General features: G+C 36.8%; 2 protein-coding genes across 2 annotated transcripts; both read left to right on the forward strand.

Annotated features, from left to right (window-relative positions):
* Positions 1 to 5,606: 5,606 nt before the first annotated feature.
* LOC128515976 (GTPase IMAP family member 3-like) lies at positions 5,607 to 10,657 on the forward strand. Its single transcript, XM_053490273.1, has 3 exons — positions 5,607 to 5,685; positions 6,334 to 6,954; positions 10,015 to 10,657. Coding segments are annotated over exons 1-3 (1,263 nt in total). The 5' UTR covers positions 5,607 to 5,684; the 3' UTR covers positions 10,656 to 10,657.
* A 53-nt stretch (positions 10,658 to 10,710) lies between these two features.
* Positions 10,711 to 13,447, forward strand: LOC128515575 (GTPase IMAP family member 4-like). The gene is made up of 2 exons (XM_053489665.1): positions 10,711 to 10,717; positions 11,533 to 13,447. Exons 1-2 carry the CDS (start codon positions 10,711 to 10,713, stop codon positions 13,134 to 13,136), a joined length of 1,611 nt encoding a protein of 536 aa, XP_053345640.1. The 3' UTR covers positions 13,137 to 13,447.
* The last annotated feature ends 4,000 nt before the right edge of the window (positions 13,448 to 17,447 follow it).

Consider the following 17,447-nt stretch of genomic DNA (forward strand, 5'->3'; position numbering starts at 1 on the left):
CAGATGACACCCAACTTACTCTCTCTTTTCCTCCCTCTGACACTCAGGTTTCCACCTGGATTTCAGCATGTCTGGCAGACATTTCATCCTGGATGGCTGCTCATCAGCTGAAGCTCAATCTGAGTAAAACCGAACTGTTGTTCATCCCTTGTGACTCATCCCCAGGTCAAGACCTTGTGATATCCCTGGACAACAACCAAATCAGTCCTTCAACCACCGCCCGCAATCTTGGGGTAACCGTGGACAATCACCTGTCATTTTCCTCACACACCGCTAACCTTACTCGCTCTTGTAGATTTCTTCTTTACAATATCAGAAGAATCCGCCCATTTCTTTCTTCACAGGCTACTCAGGTGCTTGTTCAGTCGCTTGTTATTTCAAGACTGGACTACTGCAACTCACTCCTGGCAGGCCTGCCTCTGTCCACAATTTGTCCTCTGCAACTGATCCAGAATGCAGCAGCAGGTCTCATTTTTTTTACCTTCCCAAGTTCTCCCACATCACCCCACTCCTCCGCTCCCTGCACTGGCTTCCTGTAGCTGCCCGCATCAAATGAAAAAAAATGCTGATGCTTGCCTACAAAGCTAAAAATGGCCCAGCACCCACTTACCTCTCTGCGCTAATCACACCACGCACTGCACCACTTTCCCTCCGATCCTCCAGCACTGCTCGCCTCATCCCACCATTTCGCAGGGATCGAGGGCGGCATTCATCCAGGCTCTTTTCTGTTCTGGCACAGTGGTGGAACGAACTTCCTCTAGATGTCCGCACAGCAGAGGCGCTGCCTATCTTTAAACAACGACTTAAGACGTATCTGTTTCTGCAATACTTGGACTAAAAACAAACAAACCCCTCTTTCCAGTTGTGTTTGACTAATGGCACTTAGTTATTAGCCTAGTTAACCCAGTGTAAGTATGTATCCAATAATGTAAACTTTAAAGCACTTTTTGTTCTAGATAAGACCGTCTGCCAAATGCCTAAATGTAAATGTAAAGCAGCTGGTGCCGATCATAAATTAATGTTAAGTGAAGTTTAATGTCTATTTATTTTATATTATATATTATATTACTTTATTCATTGTCTTTTTTTTTTTTTTTTTTACATGTTTTACTTGTTTTTCTATGCAAAAATATGATATTAGTGTTGGAAATTGGTAATATTGGTAATATTTTTGGGGTGGTTGGAATGGATTAACTGCATTTACATTACTTCATATAGGAAAATGTGTTTTGCAATACAAAATTTGTAATGTATTTTAATATACATTACAAATTTTGCAAGGAGATTGTCATTGTTTTACTTTGTGATTTATATTTGCTGATTTCTTTTCTATTTTCCCCAATGATTTGAATTTTTGGTACTTAATGATGCACTATTTATTTTTTTCTTATTTGAGAGGATGTAGACAGAAAAGGCAATTCCACAATAAAAGAAAATGTGCATGCTTCCTGTACATTAGATTAAATGATGATATATAGACACATCATTACAAATTTCTTACCCAGAAAAAATAAGGTAATACATGCTTACAGAACTATGTGTTTACCAATTTAAAAATAATTAATTTCTACCACCGCAATAATACTTTTAATGCAAGCCTCTCCTGAGCTTCCTGACTGATTAAAGCCCTATTCAAGTCTAGATATAGACAAAAAAGTTGAGAAATGCAAATGTAAAAAAAAAAAAAAAAAAAGTACGATCCAGTGGCCAATATTAAATCCATATGTTTATGTCTATGAACAAGACATTATCCACTTCAATCTTTTGGGTATGGTTCACAGAACACATTGCCTCTTAATTATAATTCAGTCAGCTAGGACACTATTTCTGATTCCTACACATGATTAATTTGATTTTTTTAAACTGTTTTCCCTACAAATGCACAAGGAAGGCAGTACACTCACTGGCCAGTTCATTAGGTACATCCGTTGTTAACAGAAATACAGTATCTAATCAGCCAATCACGTGGCAACAACTCAATGCATTTTGGCATGTAGACATGGTCACGATGATCTGCTGAAGCCAAGCATCAAAATGGTGAAGAAAGGTGATTTACTGTAAGTGAGTTTGAGTGGGGCATCTGAATATTTCCCAAATTACTGATCTATTAGGATTTTCACACACACCCATCTCTAGGGTTTACAGAGAGGGGTGAGAAAAGAGAGGAAATCCCCAGTGAGGGCAGTTCTCTGGGTGAAAACACCTTGTTTATGCCAGAGGTTAGAAGAGAATGGGCAGACTGGTTTAAGCTCAAAGAAAGTCAACAGTACCCCAAATAACATCTTGTTACATCTGAGGTCTCTCAACACACAACACGTTGAACCTGGAAGATGTGCTACAGCAACAGAAGACCACTCCAGTTCTCACTCCTGTCAGCTAGGAACAGGGACCTGAGACCACAGTTGGACAAAATTGGACAACAAAAGGCTGGGAAAATGTTTCCTGGGCTGTTGATTTCTGATGCAACATTCAGATGGTTGGGTCAGAATTTATCTTGTATCAGGGGGTAAGGTTGGTGATGGTGATGTAATGGTGTAGGGGACAGTTCCCTGGCACACTGGGTCCCTTTACACTAATTGAACATGAAACGTGATCCTCTTCTTTTTCACGGAAGTATTTCTCCACCAGATAATTAAACAGGGGTAGAGAAAGTCATAGATGAGTATACAATAAAATTAAACATAATTCCGCAAGTCCTTCAATAGCATTTATTGCAAAAATACTAAGGGAGAAAAGGTTAAACACAGTAAGCAGGCCTATAAATATAAACAAAGGGACAATACGATAAATACAGCACACATTAATGAGTAGAGCATAATCAGCACTAGAGGGATAAAAGTCCATAAGTTATAGAGATAAAGGAACAGTGCTGGAACTGATAAATAACACTTGCTCCTATTTAGTAGTGAACATGAACAAGATAAGGAGATGAGATGGTTAATGGTTAATTATTTTTGAAGGCTATTATTTTCCAGGAATCTAAAACTTGCTTTCATTTTTAACCTCATCACTGTCACGAAATGGCGTCGAGCAAAGGTAAGAATCAAATCTGCCTTTTATTACAATACAAGTTTGTACAAAAACGAGTGTTGGTAAGATCTAAGAGATTTATGATAAATGAAGTGGACATATTTAAATGAATTATAAGTCATAAAGTTATTAGAAAATAATAACTAAAATTGAAATGACAATTAATGTATATTAAATTATATTATTATATAACATAAAATTATAAGTCCTAAATATAGGAAAGCAACAACACAGTTTTTAAGAGCACTGTATTAAATGTTTTAAATGATTAAAAGAAGTTTAATATGTTTAGCATTAGCTTTAGCAAAGCATTTCTTTCCTATTCCAGTGAAGTTACCTTGAAATGTTTTTTTGCTTTGTTCAATTCAATTTCATTGGTATAGCGCTTTTAACAATTGTCATTGTCGCAAAGCAGCTTTACACAAACAAAAGAATTATTTAACTTTGTATGGAATGTGAATGTGTATGAATCAGATAGTGGTCAGATAGTCCCTGCTTTGTTCTTGTGTTATACATTTGAATTCAATTTAAAGATCTTTATAATATTTACTGCACATAAAATGTGGTTAAAAATAAATACAATTATCTATTAAAGAAAATGAAAAAAGAACTGTACAATCTAAATGAGAAACATTATCTCAGTTCAAAGGTCCATCAGGTGCGTTTGTGCATCAGCCATATCAGGTTTTAAAACATTCTACTGAGATGTAAAGCAGAGCAGTTCTGTGCTTGTGCAGGAAAAATAGACTGACTGGGCTTATTCAGATTCTGATTATATGATTCCAAACCAAACTCATTTGTTGAAATCAGACATGTCTCACTAGAGACTGTTGTCAAAAAGGACACGTTAAAAAATACAGACCATTTTGAACAAATGACTCTCACCCACTCAATTTCTTAACAAAATGGAAGAGCACATTTAGTCTAAGACGGGTCTGAGACAGGGTTATTGCTATGAGGAGCAATGTGGGAGGATGTTTTTATCTGCAGCCATTAGGCTCTATAATGACTTCCTGCAAATAAAATACAGTTTATACAGTATACATCCTGTATGCTCAAGTATTCCCTTGCCACAGACACTACTCCAATATCTAAGGACTATTTTGGTTAATTTATTATCTACTTGTGTACTTTACAATGACTTTTGAGTAATTTTTTAGCCTTTGTCTATGATCGCTGTGATTACTGCTTACAGTGTTGTTTAATGCTGTTGCAGAACTGCCTTTTGCCTTGAGATTAATAAAGATACATTTTGTCATAAATTTCATATCTTGTCATATCTAGAACGGAGGAAGCGGCCCCGATGTGAAGGAAGCACAGCCGATCGAGGCCCCCCTGCCAAGACCTCCAAGCTGCTCTCCTCCTGTCCATCTCAGGATGGGGATGACAAATTTGATGGAAAAAGTGAAGGTGAGTCTAATACTTCCATAAATCCTTACTTTCTGTTGTTCTGGAAGGCCACCATGGAAAAAAATGACAAAAGAGCAGAAGGCTGATGAGCGGCTTATACAAGCAACCCCTCAGCAGTTATTTAGCAGATTGAACCACTGAAAAGAAAATCTGGGACTGTTTCTACAGGCCTGACCTCAATGCAAGGATGAAAAAGTTGTGCTTAAGGTATGACAGAAAACAATGCGAGAAAACATCCCAGAGGAAGCCAATACCTATTGGTCATTGTAGACTTTGCTACCCATTATCCGAAAGCCGTCCTGCCCCAAAAGGCCACTTGCAAGAACATTTTCAAAGGGCCAATATTATATCTTGTTGGAAGCATGTTGCAAAAGTCATGGATGAGGAAGTGGCAAGGACGCTGCAGGACGGTGTGATCAAAGAGTAGTGGAGCCCAAACCTGAGAAGAGCCTCTGCAATGATTTCAGAAGACTCAACCAGATGTCAGAATTCACTGCATGAATTAACTTATCAAGCAATTGGAGAGAGGCTGATTCATCTCTACACTGGACCTCACAAAAAGTTAAAGTATTATCTTGCACACTCCCTGTCCACACGGGTCACTGACTATCCCCTCTTCAGGGGTTGGTGAGAGCTAAGGACATCGTTGGTTTCTTTCACTGCAGGATTTGAGGTCCACCACTAAAGGCAGACACAACATGCGGACTGTCTCTCAAGAAGTCATGCCTTGTGGCTCCAGCACAACACCTTTGTTTGTGCCTGTGTCTGCCCAAAGCCACTATGAGGTCAGCAGTTACAGATTTTGTGTCTAAATCATTTTAGCCAAGGTTTTATTACTAGACTCATCTGCTGCTTTTATAATAAAAAAGAGACTAATAAAAAAATAATAATGAAGAATAAAAAAGAGACTTATATAATAGGATATTTTTGCAGTCCACTGACATAAGGTGGTGCTTCAAGACAAACAATTGAAAATTGTTTGTAAATATAGATTTAATTTATTATTTTTGTAAGTTTTATTAATGTATTATTTTACATCTCACCCTCTGAAATTCCTTCACACTCCACACAGCGATTCCCCTGACAGTTCAAATACCGTTGTATAGCAGGAATAATCAACCCTTTTAATTTGTTTATTCAGGCTGGACTTTTGTCATGACCACAAACATAACGTAGGTCTAATTTCCCCCACAGATTTATGTCCCACTCGGAGATGCCAGAGCATACCCATTATACCTCCCTCAAGTGAGTATCTATGATGTCACAATATTAAATAAATAAATGACTATAATTTTTTTGTTATTAAAACGGCACTGTTTAAAGATGTCTTTTAAGTTTTGGATTGTTACAATATTTAATTCAGTGTTCAGTTTATATATTTATGCAGTTATCTAATTATTCAATCATGCTGCAGCAGCACATCAAACATGTAGCAAAATGAAGCAAAAGCCTGATCTTAGTGACTTTAACTGTAGCTTGGGTGTTGGTTTCAGATGTGGTGATGTGAGCATTTCAGAAACTGTTGAATTCTGGGGGATTGTCACACACAACAGTCCCTGGTGCAGAATTTGTAAAACCAAAATGCAAAACAATCCCATTTGAGAAACAGTTTTTTTTAGGTAGAAACACTTTGTTGATAAGTCAGGTCGGAGGTAAATGGCAAGATTGGTTTGAGCTGCCAGGAAGGATATTGTAACACTTTACAACTGTGGTGTGTAGAAAAGCATTTTATACTACACATCACACCCTGAGGTGGATCAGTCAAGAATGGAGGGCAAGATATTGTTATATACTGAAATGCATAAATGATAAATCTTGTCTCACTAACTGTAACTTTAGCTGTTTAATCCAGAACAGAGATCATTCATATTTTGCTTCCTAATGATGTTTCAGTGTCTGAAGTGAGGATTGTACTTCTGGGGGAAGATGTTCTCCAAACCAACAGAGTGGGAAACTTCATCCTAAGCAGATCTGCATTTCAGACTAAAGTTCCTTCTTCAGTGAAGCTGCACTGTGAGAGAGCCAATGTTCAGTTGGAGGGAAGAAGCATCACTATCATCAACACTCCCCATCTCTATAACCCTCAGCTCTCTCAGGAGGAACTGACTCAGAGAGTAAAAGAGTGCATTACTCTCACTGATCCTGGACCTCATGTGTTTCTTTTAGTGCTTCAGTCAGGAACACTCGCACATGAGCGACATGACAGAGTCAGAAACACACTGGAGACTTACAGCCCACTGTCTAGGGAACGTTCAATAGTGATAACTACAGGTGAAGACCATGGAGTCATCAGTGAATGTGAAGTGAGACACCACAGAATACAGGATATATCTGCATTTGATAAACGTCAAGTTCTCCAGCTTTTGGGGAAAATAGATATGCTGCTGAAGGAGACTGGAGGAACAGACCTACAAGCGAGGAAAGCTACACTGAGAAGTCATCAGGATTATTTGACTGAAGACACATCAAAGACAGATGGAGAAACACTAAGGGGGGATCTGGAGGAGAATAAAGGTAAATTATTTATGTTCTTCTATAATGTGATTTTAAATGTTTAAAGATAAGGGAAAAATCTGACTTGTGGTTATATTTTTTTGCATATTAAATAAACAAAAACAATTCAAACCGAAGCAACCCCAGATAATAACACTGCGTCCAGAGGCTTGTACAGTGTAAAAACCTCCCAAAACAAACGCTTTTTAACACCTTGATGTAAAAAATGTTAATAACAATTTGCATAGCTTTTTAAAGTTTACTCAACATTTAAATAATTTTGCTGACCAAATAAAATATTTCATATTGCTCTTTAGTTTACACAATGTGTACTCAGTTCAAAATCTTAAGTTGACTCAACTTGTAATTCAAATATTTAAGTCAGCTCAAGTAGTATTGGTTGTGGCCTTAATTAATTATATTTCTTTAGGGTTGACTAAGCCCAACTTTTCATCTACTCAACAAGGTCAGTTGTCTCCCATTGTTTGTTTAATTATTTTTCTATAAAAATAAGTTAGCCTATCAATACCACAACAAAAAACACAAACATTACTTAAGAAAACTTTATTCATTCAAAACTAGTGAAAGTGAAAACCGTAATCTGCATAAAACAGGAGATTACAGGTTCTATTTTGCTTAATGGCCAGTTAAATACCTGGAGACCACTAGATACTTATCAGTATCTTAATGATTCTTCATATTACAATATGAAGTACAAAATAATGAAGAATATTAAAACTACAAAGATGAACAGTTTTAGTGTTTTTTCCCCAGTGTGTCAGACAGAAAAAAACAGGCTATGGCATCTCAACATGTGACTCTAAGGGGAGCTTGTCTCTCCAAGTCCAATAATAATCGTTTGAATGGCTTCAGAGGTTTCCATCCAGTTCTTTTGGAATTCAGTGTACAGAGCACCTGAACAAATATCACCCCTAAAGCAGTTGCACAGTCCCCTCCAACACCACAGCACGTTCATTAGCGTGTTTATTCTAAGGCCATGCATCACCCCTCTGACCCAATCCTCCACAGCAGAGCTCTGATTAAAGGAACTGAGTGCATCGCTTTGTGTGCTTCTCTTTTTACCCTGACACACCCATCACTCTGGAATAGCTTTTCTCTCTAGTAAATGAATTCAGGGGCACCAGTGTAGAGTAATTCTGTAGGCAATGTGAATACAGGATCTGTGTATTTGTGTGTGATTGTGCTCAGTTTTTACGTTACTGGTATCTAGCAGTCAATGCACATTTGTGCTCTTAAATGATTCTGTAAGTGTAGCCAAATTGATATTATCTTGTGTGTTAGTAGGCAAATAAGTAGTATAGAAATAAGCAAAAGAAAACAATTGAACAATTTAATTTTAAGCTTTTGAAAATAGATGCAACTTCTTGTACAGAGATGATTGTTGCCTGGCCTTTGAAATGCATGTGGTAGGACAATCAGTTTTATAGTGGTGCTGTAAATGGTACCATGCAAAAAATAAACCTGAATTTACATGTGTGTTCATTGGAACTAGATATTAAAGGGAGCGTACCAGCAGGTGGGCAACTCTTGTGCAAAGTATGAAATATAGTTCTGCCAGTCCCCCTAAAGTAATTTATTTAAGCCTGCTCATGTGTTCACTTGTATTGTTTTATTAAAATGTATTCAATAATGTGAACAATTAGGTGTTTTTATTATTTACATATTCTCTACACAGATTAATATACGCATTGTGAATATGCTCTTTTATTTTTGGTAGAGGTGTAAAGAGTAAAAAACTTTTGTACTCAAATACAAGTTATGTTACTTCAGTAAAATTTAAATTCAGTAAAAAGTAGCTCAGAGGGAAAAAAGAAAAAAACCTTTCAGCACAAAACCTTTTTAGCCTCTTTCAGCATCACAAAATTCTAATACAAAACATAAAGTAAAAGTAAAGGGTTAAAGAGTGTTTTGAAGGTGAGCAGCAGACCTGCGCTCCTACTCCGTTCTCTCCTTTTCACACATACACACAGCGCACACACTGGGGGAGGAGCAGCAACCCTTAAAAGGGCAACAAAGGTACATACAGTAGGCTACATAATGTGGTAAACAACATAGTAGTGGCCGTTACAATGGCCAGGGATTTGATCATAAGAGTTTGATGACATTTTGCTTTCAGCTGCGTCTGCATCACTGCCATCTGTTTTGTTTCCATCGCTTGTGAGTTTAACGCGTTTGTTCTCCATCAATCCATCAGTGGTTTTCAGATGCAATTCTTTTCTTCCCCGTTACATTATTTTTTTTATTTTTCATTTTCATTTATTTATTTTTTACTCAGTGGCAAATATTATTTCAAATGTAGCAAAGTACAACACTTCAAACAAAACATACTTAAGTAAAAGTAAAATTACAGTTTCTAAAAACTATTTTAAAAAGTAGAAGTACACAAAAAACTACTTAATTACAGCAACATGAGTAAATGTAAAATCTCTGATTTTTGGTATAATTGAAAAAGAATCATCACACTGACTGACTCAAAAATCTTTACTACTCCTGTTGATAAACAATTCATCCCTTTAAAACCCGCCATGAACTGGCTCCATTCGGAATTAATGTGGTTTTATTGTAAAGATGGTGAGTCAGCAAAAAAAAAAAAAAAAAAACTCTGGTTCTAAACCACCTATTCACTCAATTTTGCACAAACGCTCAGAAACCTTATATCATCACATTCAGCCCCTCTCTCAAACAATTTGAAAAATCTAGGAACAATGAGTCCTAATATGTCTACCACATAATAAGAAGACTGATTTCCATAGTCAAGTCAATGCAAGAAATCATGTAACATTGTCTATGTGTGAGTGAGCCATGCACAGAGGCCTTTATTATAGCGACTGGCCTAAACTACACCCCTTCCACTTACACACACTCACTAGACTCACAGACAGTATAAATATTCATATCGTGTTAGGTATGAATAAGCCGTTTTTACTGTTAGCCTGGGAGAAGTGTTTCAGCTCCTATTGAAGTTCTCCAGGATTGTCCCCAGTTATTTCCCCCCTATTTCTTCTTTACTTTTTATTTTTACTTATTTTAACTTATTTCTCTCTTTGTGTCTGTCTGTAGATTCAAAACTGACTCCACATTTGAAACTAGTAATGCTGGGGATGAAAGGAGTAAAGACCTCAATATCTAACCTTTTATTGAGTGAAAATCCATCACAGGTCCAGACAGAGCACAGCTTGATGTGTGTAAAGCAGGGAGAAGTGTGTGGAAACCTGATCACACTGGTGGAGATACCTGCTTTCTTTAACAGTCAGCTCTCAGAACAGGAAGTGATGCGTCTGACTCTACACTGTGTCTCTATATGTGATCCTGGAGTTCATGCTTTCCTCATTGCGGTTCCTGGAGATGCTCTAACTGATGAAGAACAATCAGACCTAGAGATGTTTCAGAGTATCTTTGGCTCAAGAGTTCATGACCACACCATATTCCTCATCAACCAGCAGTCTCAAAGGGAGCAGTTACATGAGAGTCTTCACTCTGTGATAAAGGCATGTGGAGGACGATATGGATTCTACAGCAGCAGAACAGATGCAGCAGAACTCATTACACGCGTGAAGGACCTTCTGAAAGAGAACTGCAGTCATCTGTACACCATGGCCATGTATACTTATGAACAGATTCAAACACAGCTTCAGTACAAAAGTGAAAAGGAATATCTTCAACAGATGAGCAATCAAACACAAGGTACAGTGTTCAATTAAAAACAAAACTAATGAATAGTAATTCTGTTCTTAATAGGAAAAATTGTGTGACATAATGCCATGTATACCGTCTCAGGCAGATCTGTGGGCAACTGCAATTTCTGTTGGTAGGCAGCACCACAATGTAGACAATCAGGCTAAGTGTAGCCGCTCCACTTCCTTTTAAGCTTCCCAAATGCAGCACTCAGGATGTGGCCATTGGTTCTGTGACAGGTATGAGAGCGATTTCAGGCTGCTACAGTATAAGGAAAGATATATTTGAAAAAAGAAAAAATATGTTAGAGAAAGAATAGCAAGGAAAGAAAAGTGAAAAGAGAACACTAAGGAGACATCTTTGTTGTTTCCTGCAGTGGAAGGGAGATTTTGAGTATCTTTTAGATCTTCTTTAATTATTAATCCTGACAGCATTCCTGAAGGGTCTCTGTTTGATCACACACTAGTACATACAAGCTCAGATCCTCCTTCCACAGTCCACACAGTACACCAGGAGCACTGTAAACTTTTAACACCCAGGTGTGTGTTTGTACCTCACTTACGACCAAACTCCATTGCTTCGTTGGAATTCCAATAATTTTATAATAATGATCATAATCATAATCATAATAATAATACCTTCTTTTGGGATGAACAGGCTCATCCCCAGTGCTTTATTTACTGTGCATCCTGTGCCACTTCCATTTCAGCAATCAAAAACAAACACCATTGTATTCTGCATCATGCTTATTAATGTAAACATCTTTATCAATTGTAATTAGATTTTTCTTGACAGTTCTTAAGCAGTTCAATAAAGACAACATGTATGATATTATTTTATAATAGCACTATCATATTGCCTCATATTTCTCTCTATTAAAGATCTATTTTTCTCTCTGTACAGACTCATTAATGCACTCTGACACGCTCAGGATTGTGCTGCTGGGGAAAACTGGTGTTGGGAAAAGTGCATCAGGAAACACCATTCTGGGTAAAGAAGAATTTAATGAAGACGTTTGTGATGAATCAGTGACTACTGAGTGTCAGATAGCAACAACAGAAGTCTATGGAAGACAGATTTCTGTGATTGACACTCCAGGACTGTTTGACACAAGTACTGATAACGATGAGATCAGAAAAGAGATAAATAAATGCATCTCCATGGCAGCACCTGGGCCTCACGTGTTCCTACTGGTGCTGCGAATAGGACACTTCACACAGGAGGATGGCGAGGCAGTGAGAAGAATTGAAAAGACTTTTGGTAAAACATCAAACATGTACACTATTTTGCTCTTCACTGGAGGTGATACGCTGAAAGGAAAGACAGTTGAACAGTACCTAAAATGGTCTGGGACAAAGTTAAAGAGGCTTTTATCAGACTTTGGTAACAGATATCATGTTTTTAACAACACTGATAAATCCAGCTACACTCAGGTCCTGTGTCTTCTGGATAAAATCGACTCGATGGTGAAGGTGAATGGAGGAAGCTGCTACACTAATGAGATGTTTGAGGATGTTGAGAAAGCTCTAGAAAAAGAAAAGAAGAGAATACTGAAGGAGAGAGAGGAGCAGATAAATAGAGAGAAAGAAGAGCTAAAGATAAAACATGAAGCTGAAATAGAGGCAATGAGGAGAGAGATACAGAGACAAAAAGAAAGACAAGAGGCAGAAGAGAGAAGAAAAGAGAAGGAATTTAAAGAGAGAGAAGAAGAAATAAAAAGAGATATGACAAAAAGGGAGAAACAGCTAAGAGAAGATTTCAGGAAGAGAAAAGAAGAAGATGACTTAAAGATGAAGGAATGGATGCAACAAATGAAAACAGAGAGAGAAGAGAACAGGAAACAGTGGGAGAGACAAAGAGAGGAGGATAAGAAACAGAGAGATCAAGAGGAGGAGGAAAGAAAGAGGAGAAAACTAGAATGGAAGAGAAAGAGAGAGGAGGAGGAGAAGTTAAAAACAGAAAAAGATAAACAATGGATAAAAATAGAGGATGAGTATAATCAGAAAGCAACAGAGGAAGAGAAGAGAAGAAAGGATTTAGAGGAGAAAATAAAGGATGCAGAGGAACGTAAAAAAAAGGAACTACAAGACCTTCAGGTATCTCAACAACAAGAGTGGGAGAGGAAGATGAGGAAAGAGGAGGAGAAGAGAAAAGAGCAGGAGAAGAAATGGAAGAAAAAAATTGCTGATATGGAGAAAAAGTGGAGTTTCGATCAGATTAGGAGAGAGAGGCTATATGAGAGGGAAAGACAAAAAGAAAAGAAGGAGAGAGAATTAAATGAAAAGGAAAGCAAAATAAGAGAAGAGCAAGAAAAGAGAAGAATGAAATATGATTTTAATGAGAAGATAAGAAAGATGGAAAAACAACTGAAGTTGCAAAGAGAGGAAGATGAGAGAGAAAGAAAGAAAAAATATGAACAGAAAGGAAATGGAAACAAAACTACAGAAACGGCAGGAAGAGTTCAGAAAGGACAAAGAAGAAGAAGAAGAAGAAAGAAAACACAATGAGGAGACGGAGAGAAATCTTGCCTTCATTAGAGAGCAGCACAACAGAGAGCTGGAGAAACTGAAGAGAGAGACAGAAGTAGCAGCAAGGAAACAGGCAGAGGAGGAATTTACTGCTGAACTGGATAAAATGGCTAAATAGTCAAAGAAGTAGGATTTAAAGAGCCGTGAAACAGAGTCAGAATGAACACTAGCAGGCAGAGATTTAGATTGAATTCATCATCTGTTTTTTCCCCAAGACGAAATGAAAAAAAAAAAAGTAAATGAAAATTAATTAAAATTAATCTAGAGTTTTCTGTATAATAATAATAATAATAATAATAATAATAATAATAATAATAGTGCACAGTTAAATGTAGGTTTCTTCTGGTAGTCTTGCATCAAATTCTTATCACATTTATTTACATTTATGTTTGTAATATTAAATTAAATGTTATGTCTTTGTATAAATATTTTACATGATTACATGGTTTTTTTTTTTTTTTCCACATGATTTCTGTTTCTGTGGCTGCTTATATGGAACAATCCAAATCTGAAATGCACATTCTGGAACAATACTGGATATTTTAAAACTATATGAAATAACACATATTGCATTAGGTAATTAATTATCAACAGCAACATCAGCAGCAGTCAATTGCTAGTCAGCTAATTAGATCTCTTAGTTACCTAGCTGGTTCCGGTAAAGTATGTTGTTAATTTATGTTGTTGCATGTATATAGCACCTTGGTCCTGGAGGAACATTGTTTCGTGTTACTGTGTACTGAACTGTATATGGTTGGAATGACAATAAAACCCTACTTGACTTGACTTCTTATTTTAACATATGATGGTCAGCTGTTCTGGATCAGTTCTTACAAGATCAGTATTGTGTCGAATGTGTTTGTAAAACCCATCATGATAAAACTGTCTCATGAAGACCTTCCCAGGAAAGCAAGCCAAAACTGAGCTCTGCTGCAGAGGAGAAGTTTATGCTGTAGAGAGAACGACATGGAGTTAGAAGGGGTGTACAAACTTTTGACTGGTAGTGAATTCCTTAGTTTTATCTCCAAATGGACTGTTAATTAGTTGTAAATTATAATTATTGTTGGTATGGTCTCACAGTATGGTGTCATGTACTTTCTTATCTACAGTGAAACCTCAGATTGCGAGTAACGCGGTTTATGAGTGTCCACAAGACGGGCAAAGATTTTGATTAAATTTTGACTTGGAAAACAAACAAGTCTTGGTTTACGAGTATCATGTATCACGCATGCGCTTCTTGTTTTGATGCCGAGCATCACGTGATCACAACTGAGCAAATGGTTTTTCTCTCTCTTGGGCTGTGGAATTGTGGGTAATCGTCTCCCCTGCTGGGTCTTGGTGCTGGTCTCTTACTGGTATAATCAACATCCGTGCACACATGTACTGTTTACTATAACACTGTGACCACGTGTGTGTGTGTAAAAATATTTTATTTTGTGTTTGGAAGCGTATGTATACAGCACATGTGCACTGTTTCTTATAACACACGTGTGTACAGCGTGCGTGTAAAGCAGAAGAAAGTCTCAATACAGAGGTTAAAAATCCATTTTCTCCCTCTCTGGTTCAGTCTGCGTGAGCTTATGTGTGCGCGAGCATAGTTTGACATCGTTCACACACACTCGTTTTTAGTGTGTGTGTGTGTGTGTGTGTGTGTGTGAAGCACCCCCTCTGTGCTTCACACACACCCAAAACTCTCTGACGTACACAGAAACACGTCTCTGTCGCGATTCTTTTCAAAGGTAAAGTAAGAAAAGTTTACTGTGAAAGGGGGAGACCGAGGGGCTGATTTTAAACACACACACACACACACACACACACACACACACACACACACACACACACACAAACACACACACACAGCGCCTGCGCGCATAAACAAACACTTATCTGTCGGGATTTATTTGTACTTTTTAAGTTAAAGAGGTTTTTTTTTTTTTTTACTTTATATTTTGTGGTAATTCTTTTCATGTATTTATTTCTTTGGGCTGTGGAACAAATAATTTGAGTTTCCATTATTTCTTATGGAAAAATAAAATTTGGTTTACTAGTGTTTTGGAATACGAGTCACTTCCGAAACGAATTATGCTCGTTCCACTGTATACATTTGACATATGAATTATGAACATAGTGGAAACTCAACAATGATGGAATTTGTGTAGCTGCAAAATGCTTTTTTGTCTGTGCACAAACAGAAAGGAAAAATTTAACATGTTCCAAATGCTAAATTACAGAAAAATTGGCTTGTTATATCTAACCCATTTACATCAGTTTTGCATTCATGTTGTGCCATGACAAATACAAAGCAATACACTTATCTAGGGCTTCACACCTTTTACACAGTGACACCTATATATTTTCTACATGCTGAAAGCACCAACCAGGTGGTTGCTATTATGAGTGTTAGTCGTGTCCACAAGGTTTCAGGGTGACTGGTTACACAGCTTTTTAATTTATGCTTCTTAAAAGTGCTGTTTCTGTCTAATGTTTTATAAAAACTGGTCTACTTTTTATTCTTCTCACCTGAAGTTAAAAAAAATGTGGTGAAAATTATGTCCTGAGTGCAAATTATATTCTGGATAAGTTTCAGTTAGGTATTAGAGTAAAGCAAAGGAGAGTGGGCTCTTCTGAAAGTAACTAATGTCTTACTGCTTTTACTTGACATTTGTTATCATGCCATTTTAATTGTACATTAATTATTTAATTATTCTGATTCCACAGCTTAGTTAACTGATTACAGAATGTTCTGGATTGTTGTTTTCTTGTCGCAGGAATTTATGGCAAAGCATTAGGCTAGAGCTCATCCTAGCTTAAAGAACATACAGTAGAGTCTCGTGTTTCAATAGAGCTCTATGTCTGGGAACCCCAGGATGAAACTCTGTTGAAGCTACCTCTAAAACCTGTAAATATATATTCCTTAAATTCCCCCTTTGATGGTATTAAAGATGGCAAGTCATGGCAAAAAAAAACAACTCTCCAATATTCTCACTGCAAAACAATGTTAATTCGTATGTGATTCCTTTTCTGTCCAACATGATGCTACTAAATTTGTCACTAGTAGAAGAATAAGGAACAGAGACTTTTAAAGTTTTTATGCCAGTCATGGTATATCTACATTGGCTTTCAGTCAATAATAGAATACATTTTGGGTCTTTAAGGCACTATATGGTCTTTCGTCATCTGCCTTTCATAGTGTCAGTGATATGATTAGTTCTCATACTTCACCCAGGAAATTCAATTTGCTAATAAATTACCACTAAATTTCACACCACCACTGTGCGGGTGACCATGTAATCTTGGTAGCTGCACCAGTAGCTAGATTGTGGAACACATATATGCTTATGTAATTATATATTAATATATTCAGTACCATGGTTTTTCACCTGGTTGGTCACTGGGCTTAGTGTCTGCATAATGGGTTATGAGCTCTCCCATATCATGGGAATTTGTCCTGGATGAGGTACAGCATGCGTTCTTTTGTGATGTTGGCGCCCTCTGCTGGTGCAAGCTCAATCAGCATCATGAATTTTATCTTGCCTTCAATAATTCAAATTCAAATTTTATTTGTCACATACACAAACATACACAGTACGAAATGTAGTGAAATGTATTATACGACTGCCATTGACCCTAAAAGAGAGTAAAATTTTACAAATAAGAAATAAATATGAATAAAAGAAATACGATAGAAATTAAATTACAAAATTAAATTAAACTAGGAAAAATAGAACTAAAAATAAAAATAGAAATGTGCTATGAAAAAATAGAACTAAAAATAAAAATAGAAATAGGATGTACAAAATAGAAATATACTGTGCAAATTGAAATATACTTTACGGTGTGTGCAAATATGCATGGAACAAAGTGTCTTAGTGCAGAGGTTATTAAAGTGTCTTTGTGCACTGGTCCAGGATGTAAACGTAAAACTGTAAAATGTAGTGTAGTTGTGAAGGTAGGTGTGCAAAGTTATTAAAGTTTATTTATTCAATTCAATTCAATTCAATTCAATTCAATTCAATTCAATTCAATTCAATTTTATTTGTATAGCGCTTTTAGCAATTGTCATTGCTGCAAAGCAGCTTTACAGCTTAATTATTTAAGTTTGTATGAAATGTGAATGTATTAATCAAGATGGTCAGTTTGTCCCTGATGAGCAAGCCGAGGGTGACAGTGAAAACTCCCTGGAAAAACTCCCTGAGATGGTATGTGACACATCACACTATGTCCATGAGTCCCCCAGATCTGCTCCTTTACCTATGGCAAATCTATTTATAAAAATGCTTGGCTAAATAA

This window comes from Clarias gariepinus, chromosome 28, assembly GCF_024256425.1.
Source record: "Clarias gariepinus isolate MV-2021 ecotype Netherlands chromosome 28, CGAR_prim_01v2, whole genome shotgun sequence".
NCBI classification, from domain to species: Eukaryota; Metazoa; Chordata; class Actinopteri; order Siluriformes; family Clariidae; genus Clarias; species Clarias gariepinus.